Here is a 19,445-nt window from a genome sequence, read left to right as displayed (position 1 = left end):
AATGATAATACCTTTTAGGTATGACCAATATTTGGAAAAAACATGTTAGTTTGCATCGTGAAAAAATTTAAACTTATTTGTGAAATTTAGTTGCATTAATAAATTATTTTACGAAATTTTTTTTGTTATTTACGTGGAAACTTTTTTTCGAATAATTTTTACTTCTGGTTCATCTGCGCAACACTTTTAGAAGCAGTGGGACGTTCATCATAGTACATACCATTTAAATTGCGTTCTGGACGACGAAAGGCCCATTTTTCAACGGGTGAACCCTTAATTAGACAGTTTTCCGGGACAACACGTACTGATAATATAACGTTATTGATCCTGAACTAAAAAAAAAATTATTTTATAATATATTTATTTCACACTAGAATAGTTAGATGACTTCATATACTTACTTGGTTATTTTGTAATTTTCCAACAAACTTATAAGCGGCATTGTTATCGAAAAATCCTATATAACCACCACGATCTCCAGGAAAGTAGGAAACAAAGGCGACTGCAAATTCTCCTTTACCTCCGTTAGCACAACTGTCAACTTTGCCTGCACGTTCGATTTCATCTCGAATCATAGATTGTGTAACCTTTTCAGTTATACCACCAAAGGCAATAAGGGCTCCTCTCTTCTTATACTTTTCAAAAGCATTCCGCTCTCTTGGGTTCTGATTTGTGTTTTGCCATGAACGATATAATTCTGCGAAACCGTACGTTACCTTTTAATAAGAAATACTTGAAAATATACATAAATATTTAAATAAATACTGTATTGTTACCTTGTCTTTTTCAATAAAACGCTTAGCGTCTTCCTTTTCTTTAAAGGTTGCAAAAACGCTTCCACAAAATTTGAAACTGTTACTGCGTTTGTCAAAACTTTTGAGCATTTTAATGTTTCCAACCTTTTCAAAAGTGGCAAAAAAGTCAAGGAGTTCGTTCATTTCCAGATGGGATGGAAAGCCTTTTACAAAAACAGTACGGTCGGCGATATTCTTGCGTAGTTCTTCTGTATATACAGGTATAGGACGATCTGGGTGGCGACGTATTTTCTTGCGATCATCACTAACTACAATTAAATTCTTATCGCATTGTAATAAAGAATTAACAACTGTTTCGTAATTTTGACTTAATGCTGCGAGTCGCTTAAAGGTCATTAACTTTTCAATGGAAATCCAGCCATCGTCTTTACGCATTTCAGATATGAGATACTTATCACAGCACAAACTGTCATCAGCAAAGTAGTGTTCTACCTGACGAACAATGGCTTTTTGAAGTAAGGGACTGAAGGCATCATGACAATTTGCTAATTGTACATAACTTGCTAATTCTTCGGAATCAGATAATTCAGCACCACCTGAGAATTCACCGGCTACTCCGGAAGAAGCTGCTAATTCATCAGGACCAGTTAGTTCTACAGAACCAGCTAACTCAGCAGCATCTGTTATGTCACCAGAATCTGTTAGTTCACCAACACCGGTTGATTCGGTATAACCACCTAATTCAAAATTGATTAACTTGGTAGAATAATCCAAATCGCCAGTATTTGCTAATATACCAGCACCTGCAGATTCACCACATCCGACTAATTCGGCAGAACCAGCTAATTCAGTAAACATATTTAATTTGTCAAAATTTGTCAGTTTTGTAGAACATTCACCAATACCACCAGTGCAAGTTAGCTCACCACAACCAATTAATTCGGCGAATCCTCCTAATTCATTAGAACTTATTAACTTGTTAGACCCATCCATTTCAATAGCATTTGCTAATTCACCGGAAGTGCTTAATTCACCAGAACCAACTAATACAGTATAACTTTCTAATTCAGTGAAACCGGTTATTTTGATAGAATCTGCTAATCCACTGGAATCGGGTAGTTGTCCAAAACCGGCTAATTCGGTAGAATTTGCCAATTCACTAGAATCCACTATTTCACTAGTATCGGTTAATTTGGTAGATTCACCTAACTCGGAACTGGTAAATTTGGTAGAACCATCTAATTCGTCAGAATTTGCGAATCCGAACGAACTGGTTAGTTCGCTAGAACCAATTAATTCAATAGATCCTTTTATTTCAGTAGAACCGGTTATTTTAATAGAACCTGCTAATTCACCAAAACCGATTAATTCTCCGGAATTGAAAATTTCGATAGAACCTGATAATTCAGTACAACCGCTTAATTCGTCAGAACCTGCTACTTCTCTAGGATATGTTAATTTAGCGGCTTCTTTTAGCTTACCAGGACTGGCTAATTCGGCAGAACCTGCTGATACACCAAAACCTGTCATTTCACCAGCATCAGCGACTAATTTTCCAGAACTGGTTACTTCTCCACAGCTGACCAATTTTCCAGAACATATTGTTCCACCAGAACTTGCATATAATTCACCAGAAGCGGGTAGTTTTTTAGAGGTAGATGATTTGTTAGAATCTTCCAATTCGTCAGAACCAGCTGATTCATAAGAGCATATTATTTTGTTAGAACAAGCGGCTTCTTTTCCAGAATTTCCTAGTTCTTCAGAGTTGATATGCTTGCCAGAAAATATTGTACCGCCAGGACTTGCGACTAACTCACCAGATGTAGATAGCCCCTTAAGATTTACGAAACTGCTAGAACCCATTAAATAGGCAAAATCTATTGATTTATCAGAGCCTGTTATTGCATCATAACTAGCGGCTAATTCACCAGAATTGACAAGTTCTTCAGAGCTGAGTAATTTGTCAGAGCATACTATTTCACCAGAACTTTCGACTAATCCACCAGAACTGGCTAGTTCTGAAGAGTTAACTAATTCACCAGAACCAGTGGCTGATTTACCAGAATTGACAAGTTCCTCAGAGCTGACTAATTTGCTAGGGCATACTATTTCACCAGAACTTTCGAGTAATTCACCAGACTCGGCTAGTTCTGAAGAGTTAACTAATTCAACAGAACCAGGGGCTAATTCACCAAAACTGATTAGTTCTCCAGAGCTGATTAATTTGCCAGAGGATACTATTTCATCAGAACCGACAAGTTTTGAGCAGCTAATTAATTTGCTAGAACCATCGGCTAATTCTCCAGAATTGACAAGTTCTCCAGAGCTAAGTAATTTGCCAGAGCATACTAATTCACCAGAATTTTCGACTAATTCATCAGAACCGGGTAGTTCTGAAGAGCGAACTAATTCACCACAATTAGCGGTTAATTCACCAGAACTGACTAGTTCTCCAGAGCTGATTAATTTGCCAGAGCAAACTATTTCACCAGAACCGGTTAGTTTTGAGCAGCTAATTAATTTGCTAGAACCATCGGCTAAAACACCAGAATTGACAAGTTCTCCAGAGCTGAGTAATTTGCCAGAGTATACTAATTCACCAGAATTTTCGACTAATTCACCAGAACCGGCTAGTTCTGAAGAGGGAACTAATTCACCAGAACCAGCGGCTGATTCACCAGAACCGACACGTTCTCCAGAGCTGACTAATTTGTTAGAGCATACTGTTTCACCAGAATTTGTAACTATTTTAACAGAAGCGGCTAGATTTTGAATATTCTTGACTATTTCGGTAGAACCTGCCAACTCGCCAGAACCTAATAATCCACCAGAGCCTGCTATTTTAGCAGAAGTAGAGGTTAATTCACGTGCGCAAGATAGTTTTTTAAAGCTGATTAATTCAATAGAATTTGCCAATTCGGCAGAGCTTGCGGCTAATTCAGTAGAATCAACTAGTTCTCCAGAGCTGGCAATTTTAGTAGAAGTAGCCAATTCAACAGGATCGATTATTTCTCCAGGGCAAACTAATTTGTTAGAACCGTCTAACCCCTTAAAACCCGCGCATTTTATTTTGGCGTTTAGCTCATTACCAACTATAACTTTAGTGTCATCGACATTACGTTCAATATTTTCAGCCATTACTATTGAATAGAAGTTAAAAATTTCCGAAGAATAACCACAAATCAACGAATTCAAAATTTGTACTGGAAATCAGGAACTGAAAGAAAAATCTATGTCAATGAAGTTTACTATTATTGGCAATAGAGAAATCCTGCTTGATAAACTGTCCTTTTTTAGGGTGATTGCAAGTGTTCGGCACAAATTTGATTGTGATTTGAGAATTTTGAATTTAACTGAAAAGAAAATAATTCAAATATTGAGGATCTAAGAAACTATTTTTATATATATAAAACTACTATTAAATACTTATGTGTGCATAACTATTAAAAAGTTCGGAAAAGCAAATGGTCTCAACTGTCAAAATACATATATGCATGTATATAAGTTCTATCAAGTTCATTATTTTCAACTCAATTCCCAATTATATGTACCATATAGTAGTACATTGAAGGCACACAATATATTATATGTATCACACCGTCCCGCGTCTGTTTGCCCGCGGAGGCCATTGCTTCGAAATTTTTTATTCATTTTCTTACTTTAATGGAAGAACTTACTGTGATTTTGAAATTTATGGAGCTTCAATGAACATTATGCTGTACTATAAATTTGACATGGGATATATATTTTTTTTTATTTATGCCAGATATCCTTCAACGAAATAAATGCAATTATAATACCAGTACACAAAATAATATATTTAAAATGTTATGTTTTTACTTAATTTAAATTATGACATACAATTCTTATCTGCTACCTTTTTTTATTGACAGTTCAAATTTACAAATTTCATTTGGAAATGTTCTAGACAGAAACTGAAAAATATTCTTTTGACTCAATATTTTCCAGTAAATCGAATATTAAATTCACTTTAAATTCAAGTTTATTAATGACCGACCTGAAAGCCACTAAAGACTCCCATTTATTTTCTTCAACTAATAATTAATACGTATACACCTGAATATTTCAGCCATAATGCAAACCGATCGCGGCATTGCTTGAGACCTACAATAGCGCTGATAACCCTTGTAGCTCCCAGTTGCAATCTTCCAACAAAATGAAGTACTCATTAGGAAATTGTTATATTTATATATAATTTTCATAACCAAGAAACTAAAACGGGAAAAAACCATATTGGCACAAACACTTCAAAATAAGCATTTATATATGCTTATTTACTTTAAATGTTATAAAAATCTATTTAATAATTATTTATAAATATTCTAAAATAATTTAACGATTTTTAACAATAATTTTACTTACATTTACCACGATTATTGACTATGAAGTTTGAGGAACGATGCGTGTATGTTCTCCTAACAAAGACTAATTACAACTGAATGAAAAATTTTTAACCTATATATATCGATTCATATATGGCTCTCTTTCTAATTTCAAATTTTACAATTTTGACATATATCTCAACGTCAACTTTCTTATTTTAAGTTACCGCTGTACTGTTAAAATACATGTGCTCATACCAGAATAAAAGTATATAAACCCCCTTTATCTTACCAATAGACGTGAAGAAGTACACTGACGTTTTTTTTAGACTCGTCTTGCTCTGATAGTGTTTCCAGCAATAATGATTTAAAACATTTATTTAAACAAAATTTAGTAAATTATTAAGGCACAGAACCAAACGAAAAACATTTTAATTTAATATAAATAAGATATGTTCTATTCTTCTCGTAAGAAATTTGAAAAAAAATTTTATTAAATAAAAGTCTATGTCTATGTGATTACTGCTTTTGTTAAGAATTTATATGAGAAAGACTTCAACTATTTCTAAATTGCAAGTAAATTAGTTTCCTTGACAAAAGGTGCTCTTTAGCGCCTCTATTTTGGATTTCAAGATTTAGTCAAGCAACTTAAAATTATTTTTCCCTCTAGATTATCAGTAATATTTTCATATAATTGACATTATGTCAATGTCACTCATCAAATAGATTTTTATATGAAAAACTCTCTCATTTAGGCGGTTTTGTGTCGTTATTATCCAAAATTTTATTGGCTTACAATTGTCTAGGCAGTTGATGTTGATTATTTTCAGTTTCCGTGAAAAAATATATTGCATGTATTAGTCAGTTTTCAATACCGGATTCAGTTTCAGATATGTTTTAAATACAGAAAGCTGTTGTTGTTGTAACCTGTGTAATCTAAGTTATAATATGCCCTGAATGCAGGAACGTAAATGGAAAACAGATCATTACTTAAAATGGGATGGGAAGCAAGGAGAGATTGGCATCTGTAGAAGATGAGGGACGTCCAGTGTTTTTTACGTGATTTCCTGCCATCGATGGCTTAACACCACGGTGCTCTTAACACACGTATTAATCAACGCCCCATTGGAATAGCCTTCCTTATTCCGCCGGTACCAATGAAGAGATTCATGCAAGTTATAACTTCCACCTTGGTAAGATGCGAGGCCTACTTACTGACCTCTGCTACAATTTGGGCTGCAGCACCCTGTTTGAAACGCACACCACGGCGAATAAATGACAACCAAAACATTCTTCCCGCGTAATTTTTGGTATTAACCACAACCACTTCGAGTCCAACAGCAATGGTCAGCAGAGCCAAAGCTGTCGGGCCACTGACCCCCGAAGCACCAGATAGTATCATCTCTGGTCTGATGTCGCAAGTTGCCGCCCACAACTTACTACCATTCGCACTTCTTGCATAAGTGCCAGACTGGAACTGGGGAATATTAGTCGCCTCTTACGACAAGCCATCCTAACCGCGGGAGAATTCCTTTCCCCTCTCCGCAGGGAAAGAAGATGAGGGAATGGGCGATACAGAATTTTAGTGGGGTTGCGCCATAAGCTGTACATCCAAAAAACGTGGATAGACTAGTCCTATTAAGTCACACAGCCATTTAGTTTTTTATCCGAATATGATTGCTAACATTGAACATTGTAAAGCGAGATATTCAATTCATTGCTTAAGTGATTATTATAACCGAGTTAAAAATTTTGGTAGATCAAAAAAGTAAAGAAATTTGGAACATATAAAAGTGTATTATACCCTGTGGATATTCTTATCGGCGGTTCAAATGTGTATATATTATTAGCCTTACAATATTTTCATTAATATTCTCTGCATTACAATTTATTTTGTTATTTGGGACCTACAAGTTTTCTGCACAGCTAGTTCTTGACAATAGGTCTTAATAATGATTATAATACTTTCTGTCCATGGTTTATGGAGTAAACAAACTGGAGTTTGTGTTTATTTTATTCAATGGAAACATTCATTTACTATTAGTAAGACACCATAGTTGTTTGAAATCTTCGGAACATATATCTCTTTCATAGTTAAGAATCTATAATTTATAGTAACATGCGTAAGTAGAAAAAGTAAAGTATACACAGTATTATATTTAGAAACTTTATTTTGTAGTTTTTGTGTTCTCATAAACCGGATTTTTTTCTTAAATCACTGGAAATTGCAACAATGAACATAAGTTAAAATAAACATAATTGTTAATGATATTTGAATAATGATTTTAGTTTATCAATCAATTATTATTTGTGAATACACAAGGTTTTTAAAAATTTTGAAAGGCCATATTAAAACGATGATTATTTAGTTACCATACAGGCGATATGAAACACGTTTCCATATGTAATCATTCCCGAAACCGCAATATTTGTTTGATTTTTTATGTGATATATAAGGTATTTCTTCTGCCATTGTGGCCAATACTCACATTTTTCAGATAATGAAAAGTGCTGTGAAAACATAGGTTCGGATTTTTTATTATAATCGGCGATTATGGAAGAAAACATCCAAAACGATAAACTTTTGTCATAACTCATGAGGATCAGTTGTTCATTGTCATGAGTAATATTAATAGATACTATGTCGTCGACGTGTAAACGCAAAACTGCCACAAGCACAGCATCCATTATGTCCCATATCATAGTTTCATGATCTTTTCCACTGGAAATCAAGTATCTGCCACAAGTAGAAAATTTTATTTGTAACACTGCTGCTTTGTGGCCTTTAAATATACGAACTTTCTCCCCGGTTACTACATTCCAAATAATTACTAGGGCATCACTACTGGCGCTGGCAAGGTAGTTACAATTCGAATGTATATCGATTGAATTAATATCCGATGTGTGATATGTAAGTATTTGCTGCGAATTCTTACTATCATTTAATGGCCACATATAAATTCTTCTGTCGTAACCACACGATGCTATAAATTTGTATAGTGGAGCGAATTGAACCTGCCAAATCGGGCCCATATGGCCGCTATATGTTCTTAAACATACCCAACGTTTAACTGACCACAAACGCACTGTCGAATCATTTCCGCAGGATAATATGTACTCATTAAATGGAGCAAATTTAATATAATGAATAGTTGCAGTGTGGCCTCTCAACAGTGTCTTCTTGCAACGTCCCAATTCACATACTTCTGGACTTGAAATTGGATTTTCTTTGTCATTTTCAAATTCTTCTATTACAACAATGTCTCTTCCAATTCCAAACGCTAAAACGTTAGCATCATTTGAGAATGAGGCACAATTTACCATGTACTTAGGAAACTTTATATTGAGCACTCTGATATTAGGAAAAGTTTTGTCACTGAGCACTTTCCTGTTGATGAATTCGTGCCAATATCTTTGATGGAGGCTCTGATTATCTTCTGTTGTTATGAATGAACCAGGTTTTGGCATTGGAACAACCCGATGACCAGTGGATCCATCTCTGGAAGTTGAAATATTTGAATTTATTTTGTGTGCTCCATAGAAACATCCTTCATATACTTCAAGAAAAAGGAATTGAGAGTTCACAGATTTTATTGATTCTTCACCGTGGGGTTTTATCTCTGGAAATGGTACCTCTAACACATTAAAATTTATGTATTTAGATACGATTAAATTAATAATTCTGTTGCATTTAAGATGACCTTTAAATTGCCCCAACAATGGAAAAGTTATGATCATATTATACCCAAATGTACTGAGATTCAAGAAGTATTCAATCTTTTCTAAATCTTTGAAGCATTCAACACCTGTTAACTGAGCACCGTCTGATCCTAAAATCTTTGCATATGTTTTGTACATATCAGTTGCAAAACTTGTATATCCATGAAGCATTAACTTGTAAAAAATAACGAAAAAAACGGGAACAATTAACTCTGCGAGGATTTTTTTTTGATCAGGAATTCTGCTGTCAATATAGCGCAATAGCGTGTCATATGCAGTGTTAAGAGGTTTAGGATCCTCTAACATAAACTTCGGAATAGCTTTGTTGACTATAAAAAGCTCATCCGCAAATTTTAATTCATCTACACTAACATTTAATTCATTTGAGAGCGCTTGTAAAGTTCGCGACAATTTATATTTTCTCATAAGATACACCATTTTAAGAAGATCATTTTTATAAATGCCGGCAATATGAGTTTTATTTTCGATTTGCTGCGAAGAGCTAGGCATGCATTCGTTTTCAGCGATATTTGTGGAACTTTTATCGATACCTGATTCATTTTTCTCTTTTTCCTTGCTTATGATTTCACATGTTTTAACTAAATTATATTCACCATTGTCCATGCTCTGCTCTTCTTGTCTAGCTGCTTTTTCAATGTTCTGAATCCAAAATGCCTCCGCAGTTATCTCATTTGTAACCTCTTCTTCCGGGGAAACAAATTCCTTTTCAATTGTTTTTTCAAGTGAATTATTGCTTCCTGACATGATTATCTACTCACTTTTATTCGTGCAGTTCTAAAATTTCTAAATTTTCTAAAATTTCTCAAATGACAATTTCTAATAAAATATTTATGTCAAATATTCGAAATTTCGGCAACGGTAAAAAAAACTACTATGTCTATGCGAAGATGTTTTTATAAGCTATGTGCACACTTCTAAGATATGTTATAAAATTGTACACTCCACAGTAGCAATCAACGTTATCCTCTACAGTCAAACTCTAGAATGGACGCGTATTGTGTTTTTAGTTCTTATATTTAATATATATAACTTATTACACATACATACGTTATGTATACCATATAATAAAATATACAACTATTTCAATAGGTGATAGTCTGCAGTTAATGACAGCAGTATTACTATATGATGACAGTTTGAGTGCGAAAAGTATATTAAACCCATATATATATTTGTTTCGGTTCATCATATTGTATACTAGAAATAAAAAGAGATAAACGTAAGCAGCTTGAATGTGTTAAAAATGTCAAAAATATTGAATTTCACAACGTTGTATGCAAAAGCGTTGTTTTTGGAATACATTTTTATCCGATTTTTTAGCAGTGGGCGCGGTCATACCCTTTTTTGGAAATACATGCAGAATTTTCATATTTTCCTAATACCTAAATTTTAGGTCTAAGTTTCTCTCTTGAGAAACTTTTAATTGTAGTAAATTTTTAATAATATTTTAAAAAAAATTTTATGATAGGGAACCATTTGTACTACATTGTACTTTATTGGATCGATTTAGGAGTGCTGTCATCCAATGTTGTATTCCTTTCATGTTGGAAAATACTTCACGACTGTATAAACTACAAACGCAAAGCTGATGGAAAACACTATCCCAATTCTTTTGTTTATAATGCTGCCAATATCACCCGATAACAATATTTTCTGTTATCCTTAGCTCTTCGATACTTAACCAGGTGTCATAACCTCTTACACGACATACTGCGCACTGATCACCTGTCCATTGATCTACTACTCTTTATAAGACACAAGCCTCCACAGTTCCTAGTCCTCCATTTGGACGACATTGCCCACTCCTCCTCTGCAATCCCGTTGTATAATCGTGGCCACATTAACCGCCTGCATAGAGTTTAAGGTTAAATAATCAATTTAACTAATTTTTTCTAACTTTATTTACAATTACCCACCCCTAAACCCGTTCACATGTTTTCTGTATAACTTAGATATATATACTTCATAAATGTTAAGTCTTTTAAGTTTTTCTTTTTTCTATATTCGGAAGTGGGACGCCCAGCCTCGGACCTGTATGGTCCCCTGCTTGGAATGTACTCTATACGTATTACTGAGAGGTGGCTTTAGTGGATTCAAGTCTTATATTGTGGCTTTTGATGTTTTCTGCCTACTATAAAAAGAAAATGGTATATATTTTATTTGTTGAGAGCATTTATCAACTTGTCAATTTATTAAGAAAACAACTTTTTATTTATAGCATATGGTAGAATATTACCTTGACAAACAGTCAACCGTGGCAAATAAGCAAGATGGTGAATAATTGTCAATGCATGACAAATTTGTCAAGTTCAGGGAATAAGGAAGAAGGATTATATACATATTTGTCTAATTTTTTAATACATTGTAATTGTATTATTGTTAACTTTTTTTGTCGAAAGTGACGCGTCTTATGACGAAAAGAAACTATTTATATGTTACAATTATATACGGACTATAAACTAATTAACAAAATTCCAGTATTTCCTAAGACTACTGATAATGAGCATTTGGCAATACTCGAAATAGCGTTGTTTGGTTATCCAAATTTCAATAAATTAACAACAAATTTCTGTTGTTGTCTTTTTATTTCTATTTCAATCCTTCTAAAATAAATATAATTATTTATTATTATTGCGATGGGTGTTTCGCAATACTTGAAACAGCTATATGTTTAGCCAATAATTCAATTAATTAATAAATAATAAAATTTTATTGTTGTAATTTACTACTGTTCGAAATACGTTTCTATTGTAAACAATCTTTCTTTTGGCAACACGCAAGTTAAAAATAAATTTGATGTAGAGATGTTATGGAATTACCCATGAATGGAAATATTCATTCACCTTTCCAATGTCGCCTGAGCGAATCCTGGCGTAACATTAGTATGACTTTTTCCGTATTGGGTGCATAGATTAGGTTCTATGCACAAAGAAAGAGTAATAATATCATGCATTAGTTAATGCCTCTATAAATGATTATTAATAAAATTTAACAATTAAAAATAAAAACTTAATTATTTAATTCAGTCATTGTACAGTTGGTATATGATTTCGTATAATAGAAATAATAATCTTTATAGTTAATAAATTATAATTTGAGCGTTACCCTTAAATAATTGAATTTAATTTTTTAATCTAGTTACTTTTATATATTAATTAATCTCATACATAAAAAATTTAATATTGTATATTTTACATAGATACATTTTATTCAATATACTCTTATGAATTTATTTTCCACCCTTTAGGCATTCACCAGTGAGACTTGTGCGGAGGTTGTCTGTTAAATATGGACCAAGTGGATAATAATGCTCTTAGCGCAGCTCAGAAATTAAATTCCATATTCAAAGAAGCCTTTTCAATATTTGACAAACGTGGCAATGGTACTATTGAAACAAGCGACTTAAAAGGATTGTTACATTGTCTTGGTGAATATCCTAAATACGCTGAATTGCAAATGTTGATTAATGAAGTGGACCCAAAAGGCAAAGGTTTCATACGTTTTCCTGATCTCGTAACTATAATGGGCCGTAAATTGCGGTTAGGCAGTCACAATGAGAAAGACATTTTGGAAGCTTTTTGCATTTTTGCCAGTGACGTTGACGACTACATCACACCTGCTAAGTTTAAACGTGCCATGGAAAAAGCTGGGAAAAGAATATCTGACGAAGAAATTGGCGAAATGATTGCTGCAGCCGATAAGAACGGAGACGGACAAATTGATTTCGACGAATTTAAAGCTATAATCAACGGTTCCTGAAATTTCACATTCCCCCGCACAATTGTCTTTTTGCAGACCAAAGGTGAATTGTTTTGGAAAAAAACGCCTAAAAGTTTATTTTCTTAACAAAAGTCAAAATTGTAATAAAACAAGTAAGAGAAATCACAATCATATTTTTTTATTATAATTTTAGAACTATTTTATATTATTTTTAATAAATCATGTAGCACTTCATATATTAATCAAGCTTTTCGAAGCTTTGAACATGTTTATGCTCGAGTATGCTTAAATATATTCGAACACCATATGGTATTCGAACATTAAATCTTACGCTTCAATGTTTGATTAAAACATAACGAAAAAGAGCCAAAACATATAGCAGGTTCGCTGTTCGAGTTGCACGAACATTTCCGAACGTTTGAAGCGTACAATCTAAATGTTCGAATTTAAATATGCTCTCGAAGTAACTGTTGAAACAGTTTAATTTCCGAATCCTTTATGGCATGACGCATTAAAACCCTCTATTCTGACAAAAGAAACAACACTAACTTCCTTCACCACTGTTCAGTATTTTACAAAGGGCGATCATATTGTCCAGGTCTTTCCAATATATCTGGGTATAAAAGATATAAATATATATATATATTTATATATATATATATTTATATATATATATATTTATATATATAATTTATATATAAATATTTATATATAAATTTACATATATTAATATATATATATTTATATATATATATTTATATATATATATTTATATATATATATTTATATATATAAAATAACCGCTCCTTCTATGTCAATAGAATGTTGGCTATATCTCTCCCATTCTTAACTTCGACAGAAAATTTAATGTCAAATTTCCATGTAGAGATTCTTCTTTAGGTGAGGGCTTAACCATTTTCACTGACGGATCCAAAACAAGTAGTGGTGTAGGCAGTGAAGTATTCTTAGAGGAATGGACTAAATCTTCTTACTTTGGGCTTCCAGATCATTGTAGTGTCTTTCAGGCTGAAATGATCGCCGTTAGAGAAGCTATAGCTTCTTTAAATATACATATTATCAGACAGTCAAGCTGCTTTAAAGTCCTTGAGTTCAGCCCAATTTACATCTAGAACGGTTTTTGACTGCTATACATCTCTAAACGAAATGTCGACGAAAACATCGGCTCTAAGAGCCCTCTTTCTTGAGGATCAAAGGTTCTTGGTGGTTTTAAACCATGAGTTTTTCCTATAGATACGGTAACACAATGATCCAACAGACCTCCTAAGTGAATCCGCTAGGGATCACCGGTATAACCTGACGTAACCTAAGAACTAAGAACTACTTGAACACATCCATTACATATTCCATTCCAGTGACATGTAGACACAAGAAATATTTGTGTCATGTGATCCAATATTTAAATAAATTCCATTCCCATAAATTCCTTTTGCACGCAGCAGTAAATTTTGCATGAACACAAACTTTAAGTTTGAAACTTTACAGATAAAATAACTTCATTTCCTTTCATCTACGAGTCCCAACCAGTTAAAGCAAATTTTTAGTAAAGCTTCTTCATTTACTCGTTAAAATGAAAGTATTTATGCGAGAACAAAAATTTGTGTGAGTACGAGTAAGCGAGTTCCTCTTCCTCTTCAGGATAAGTAGGAGTACGGCAATGTGTGAAATTGTGCTTAACGAGTCGGAATTAATCTAATTGCACTCATGAATATTATTGTTCAGTTATTCTGTGCTCCACTTCGGTTTGTTCTTTTAGTTTTTATTGTTGTTTGTTGTTTGTTATTTGTTATTTGTTTATTGGTTACTTGTCCTTTGTTGTTGCTTTTTATTATGCTTGTATTTATAGCATTTTATTGCGAATTAATACAAACCCACAGTCTTAGCAAATAAAGCGAGTTTGCATATTAATAAAATTGTAATTTAACCGACCGCAGCATGAACGTCTTCACTACTTTGCAGGCACTCAACTTGTTGCAGATTTAGAGTAGCCTCAAGGAACTTCAAAATCGTGGAATGAATTACCAAGAAATTTCTGATTTATCGAGAAATAAATATAACATAACATATGAAGTATTTTTGATCAATTTATCGTTTTCTAAGCACTGGGATTGGACGAGCGATTTTGGTAAATTCTTTGCGCTTTACCTTAATCTGAACAACTTGGTCCATTACGCTATAGCTTGGTATAGCTTGATATAGGCCGAAAGCAAAAATTCTGGTGAATAGCAATGTTATGTTATAGCTACTACCACGCTAATGAAAGAGTGCTATCCTACTGGATACTTGACTGTACTGATAATGGTATTAATGCTAATGAAGCTGTGGATAAATTAGAAAGAACCTGTTCGTCTAAGAAATTTCGCAGAACGGAGTCGTTTTTTGAAATAACTTTGTCCACATTATGGATTTAAAATGTGTCCAAATACAAAATGTGAAATACAAATTGTACAACTTCGCTATTGGTGCGATATTTCACCTAACCATTCGACCTAAAAGGCGTTTCGATATTGCTGGTAGGTCACCTCACATAGTTCACGGGGCGGTACGCAGATCTTAGGTCAGTCATTGAATAATCACAAAGCTTATGAGGGATACACAAATCAGTTATCAAAGAGTAAAAGTGCCCAGATGCACTAACTCGGAAAAGGCTCAACACAGACATATGTATTCTTAAAATTTATATCTTAGACATACATATTTATATCTTTTTATCTTATGTACATATTTGTTTATAAAACTTGTAACATAATAAGATTATAAACATTTTAAAAGAACCCAATGCTGATGAGCTATAATGGTGATAAATCTTTGACGTCTTCAAATAAATTGGTAAGAACATTTTTGAACAACTGTCAATGTCTCTAGATTTATATTCGCAGAAAAAAAATGTCGTATCTAGGTATCATCTAATGTTTCCGGAGAATACTGATATTTCTTTTATTAACAGTCTAGAAATACGAATTTTGTCTATCTTATAACTGGTACCCTCTTATCCTCTAGTTCTAAATAATCGCAGGAACTTCTTTTTCTGTTTATTATAATTTTTTTTAATAATAACTGATTCATTACCACTAAATTCAATATGTCAAGAAGGTTAGTGAGATTTGCTCAAATGTAAGCTCCCAACAATTTTAGCTATTCGCACCTCACATCGAATAAAAGTGAATGTAATAGATTGCAATTGAAAACTTTTCGAACGGAGAAAGTTTCAAAAAGATTAAATTAAAACGGAGAAAGCATAAAATGGTTCATTATGTGTTTTGCAATGTTTTATTTCAACTAAAATTAATAGCAAACTCTGATTTTGTAGCGACTTGAAATATGCAAAATGAGTAAGAAACAAAACTTGCCTGAGTTGAAGGGATTTTTTGTTCACATCTCCAACCTTCTTTTACTTTTTCTTAACTTCTTTAGAGATTAAATTTAACATTACCAGTTTAATAATTAAGTTTAGTCTTTCAGTGCGAATTTCTCTATTCGAAACTCATTTTTAGTTACAATTTTGAACATTTTTTGTTGCGTCTCTCTCCGCAAAGAAAGCCCTGCAGTAACCCAAACAGTCTAGCATCCCACGTCCAACTACGAAATTCTCACTATTGCACTACAGTTAAGTTAATAGAATATAAAAATACTCGTAATTTTAAACAAATAAAAAAAGTTACAAAATTGGAATTAAGTTCCATTTGAGTAGATTTTGCACATTTTGCCATCAAACTTTTTACATTTACAATTCGCACTTTGCACTTTGGCCGCTTCTGGAGTGCTGGAGCTGGAGTGCAAGCCCCCTCCCGTTGGTATATTGCATGTTAAGCAACATCTGTTGTTGTTCAAAATGGTGCAACAAAGTTCATCCTGATTATGGAAAATACGATAATTGAAACTAATGGGTCTTCCATATGCGTTTCTTTTGCAAACAAAGTTTGCTTCAACTAACCTTCAGCATGGAATGAATTCTCATTTATTATTGTTCGATGCCAAGCAAAGTATCGAATTGACGTTTGAAATAGTAAGAACTCCGCTGTTATATAGCTTAAAAGTGATTAAACGCTATAAAAACTACCGCTGTAAGAGGAGGAAGCTCAAACCAATGCATGGATTTTGTGGAATCCGATTCCACATCATTGTGTATTCTCACTGTTGGTTTTCGGAGATACGCAAACTAAAACACATTTTTCCTGAAAAAAATGAAAACCAAACGATTCATATATTTTCTTATTCAAAAAATTTAATACATTAGACTTTTGATCGTTTTTTAAAACGCCACAAAGTAAGGTGGTTCCTTAGTTGAAGCAGTAATTTTTTCGAGATATAATATACAAAAGTGTATCTAAGTTAGGTTAGGTTATACCGGCGATCCCTAGCGGATTCACTTAGGTCTATTGGCCACCCAAGAACCTTTGGCGAAGCCTAAAATGCTATTTAGTGTCAAGTCCTGCAATTGGTCAAGATTCTCAGAAAAGGAGGCTCTTAGAGTATTGAGTCACCGCCGTGCATGAGTTGGACAAAAACATAGTAGATGAGAGACACTCTCATCGTCTTCCCCACAGCTGCGACAGATTTGATTGAAAGGGAGAGCTAATCTTATAGCATGGTTCCCTAGTTTACAGTGATCTGTAAGTAAACCTATCAAAAGACTAATACCTCTACATTGTGTCTAAATGATTTATGTTTTATTAACGAAACATAGTTTTGGTAAAAATATGTTGAAACTGATATAACATACTAGCTAATTGCTCGTAATTTCTCGTGTGTTAAAGCAAATCGCGGTGTCACTTATCCTCTTGAAAGATAGTATCTTTTTAAATATTGAACATTTGTGGTAAATTATATATTTTCCTTATAAAAATTCTCTTGTACTAAGAAGAGTGTATGACAAATTATGAAATAAATATTTTTGACCCATATATAAAATAAAATTCAACATTTAAAATTTCAAACATAACCAACAGAATGGAGTCGTTGTCGTTTTGATGTTTGTTTACAAAAACTTGTGTTGTATTTTATTTTTATTTTTTGTTAATATATTTAACTTCAAAAATGTTTGTAATCGTAACTTCGTGCCATTTGTGACCATTCTTAGCTTTCCTGCACTCAACAATGCAATTCACTCATCCACACCCCAGCGTCTGCATAAACATATACAATTTTGCCTTCAGATATATCGATCGGCTATTATGTCAAAGTGATGAAGTGCATGGCAATCAGTTTGTCATCTATTGAAATCCTTTGAATACGAACAACATGTCAACTTGTTCCAATTAAATTGGTACACTGCAAAATACAGTGCAAAACAAACGCAACAACAAACAAATGCAATTTCTAAATGTGCATTCGATGTATGAATACAAATGTGCTTGCCTTGCGTCACTTTGTTGTCCTTTCTTTCTCTTCTTCATTTCACTCCACTGCTATTCCAGCTGTACTCACCACGGTAGTGTTTTAGTAGCAGCTGCAAATACCCAGTAAACCACTCACTTTTAAATCAGACCGCACTTTATATAGATCTCCGTAAGAGGTTCTTTCCAAGAGTGTTTCAGGAATTCAAAGTTGCACTTATTATACCCTATTGTCAATACATATAAAACATGAATTGTTTTTTTTAGGGTTTTGTATATAGTATAATAAAATAGTTCTTATAGATATATTGACTACATTTTAATCTGCAACATAGATTGTTGATTTATAAATATGCCTCTGCATGGAAAGTAAAAAATCACTTTGCTTTCTTCAAACTTCCAAATAGCATTTAAAGCCCTCCTAAACTTATATTAAGCTCTTCTTATACATCTCCAGTCTTCCTTCATGCTCGAGCAATTTGAGAACGTTCCTATGCGGTTTCCATTTCTTTAAAAACAACGTGTCCTAAGAACTTATCTAATGACTGACTTCCTTAAAGACTTATTTAGGTTGCTTTTGGTTGGGTGGGTAGACATTGTTACAATATTGTGGCAATTTTATTGTGTCCTTGTCAATTTTGTATATATTTTCGCAGATACGTTGACATGCTATGATACTTTCAATATTTAATAATTGATATATTTAAAGTACTTAAAACATGATTATTTCGTTATTAGACCTATTCTTTTGTAAGCGCATCGCAATAAAACAACCGCTTATTTTATAACAATATATGAAACAACAACACTGCTGGGTTCGTATGTCGTATGGCTGCCAAGACTAACAATGCGTCACTTCTCTTCGAAGTGAGCTGAGTTTCCGTTCTTTGAAAGGTGCTCTTCGATTCGATCATTCGTCCAAAGTACAAATAATACGTCTTAAGAACACGTACGGATCTTATACCAGCTGTTACAAATTGCTGTTCGATTAGAACGTGTGTTGTTTGTGTTTTTAGTTGTGTGTTCTCTGTAATAACTAATTATTGTTTCTGCGTTTTGCTACCTTTGTTTCTGGAACCAGTAGAGATACTGATATGAAATTTATATCTGTCCCAAAAACTAATCCAGTGTGCGCAAGCCCATTTCTTGTTTTTTGTGAAGCGTTACCATTTGACTGTGAGTAGGAAAAATTTAATAGTTAAACTGTAAATGCCAATATCGTTTCAAATCGACTTCTAAGTGTGCTTTGTATTGACCCTCAGTGCAGATTTTGTAAGCCAAAAGTGACCTAACATAAGCTCATCGAGATAAATCAGAAAATGAGTTCAATACGATAGTCAAAACCTTTTATAAGAATCACAATTATGTAAATATGAGATACAAAGTTAATAAGTTCTGATTTTGTGCTAATTGAGATTCAATTGGATTGGGATGGTATTGCATTGAGATTTCAACAAAGCTATTGACATTTTTTATGTCATATGATATCATACATAAAAACAGTCTAGATATAATTTTATGTACATATGTAT

The 19,445-nt window shown here is 33.3% G+C and overlaps 3 protein-coding genes across 5 annotated transcripts; 1 reads left to right on the top strand and 2 right to left on the bottom strand.

Annotated features, from left to right (window-relative positions):
* LOC119687399 lies at nt 1-5,512 on the bottom strand. Of its 3 annotated transcripts, none has more exons than XM_038101693.1 (4): nt 5,391-5,512; nt 777-4,108; nt 402-716; nt 1-332 (listed from the first exon to the last, which is right to left on the bottom strand). In XM_038101693.1, the coding sequence occupies exons 2-4, from the start codon at nt 3,891-3,893 to the stop codon at nt 159-161; spliced, it is 3,606 nt and encodes a 1,201-aa protein (XP_037957621.1). In that variant the 5' UTR covers nt 3,894-4,108; nt 5,391-5,512; the 3' UTR covers nt 1-158. The 3 variants fall into 3 exon arrangements, with proteins under 3 accessions (XP_037957621.1, XP_037957620.1, XP_037957624.1); XM_038101692.1 differs by lacking the exon at nt 5,391-5,512 and adding an exon at nt 5,139-5,220; XM_038101696.1 differs by lacking the exon at nt 5,391-5,512 and adding an exon at nt 4,433-4,532.
* Nucleotides 5,513-7,289: 1,777 nt separating this feature from the next.
* LOC119687398 (transcription initiation factor TFIID subunit 5-like) lies at nt 7,290-9,869 on the bottom strand. Its single transcript, XM_038101691.1, has one exon. The coding sequence runs from the start codon at nt 9,581-9,583 to the stop codon at nt 7,460-7,462; it is 2,124 nt and encodes a 707-aa protein (XP_037957619.1). The 5' UTR covers nt 9,584-9,869; the 3' UTR covers nt 7,290-7,459.
* A 2,258-nt stretch (nt 9,870-12,127) lies between these two features.
* LOC119688201 (neo-calmodulin-like) lies at nt 12,128-12,598 on the top strand. The gene has a single exon (XM_038102884.1). It carries the CDS (start codon nt 12,128-12,130, stop codon nt 12,596-12,598), a length of 471 nt encoding a protein of 156 aa, XP_037958812.1.
* Nucleotides 12,599-19,445: the final 6,847 nt, after the last annotated feature.

Source organism: Teleopsis dalmanni, chromosome X (genome assembly GCF_002237135.1).
Source record: "Teleopsis dalmanni isolate 2A chromosome X, ASM223713v2, whole genome shotgun sequence".
In the NCBI taxonomy this organism is placed as follows: Eukaryota; Metazoa; Arthropoda; class Insecta; order Diptera; family Diopsidae; genus Teleopsis; species Teleopsis dalmanni.
Note: the sequence above shows the minus strand (reverse complement) of the source record. Positions and strands in the feature narration are given on the sequence as shown.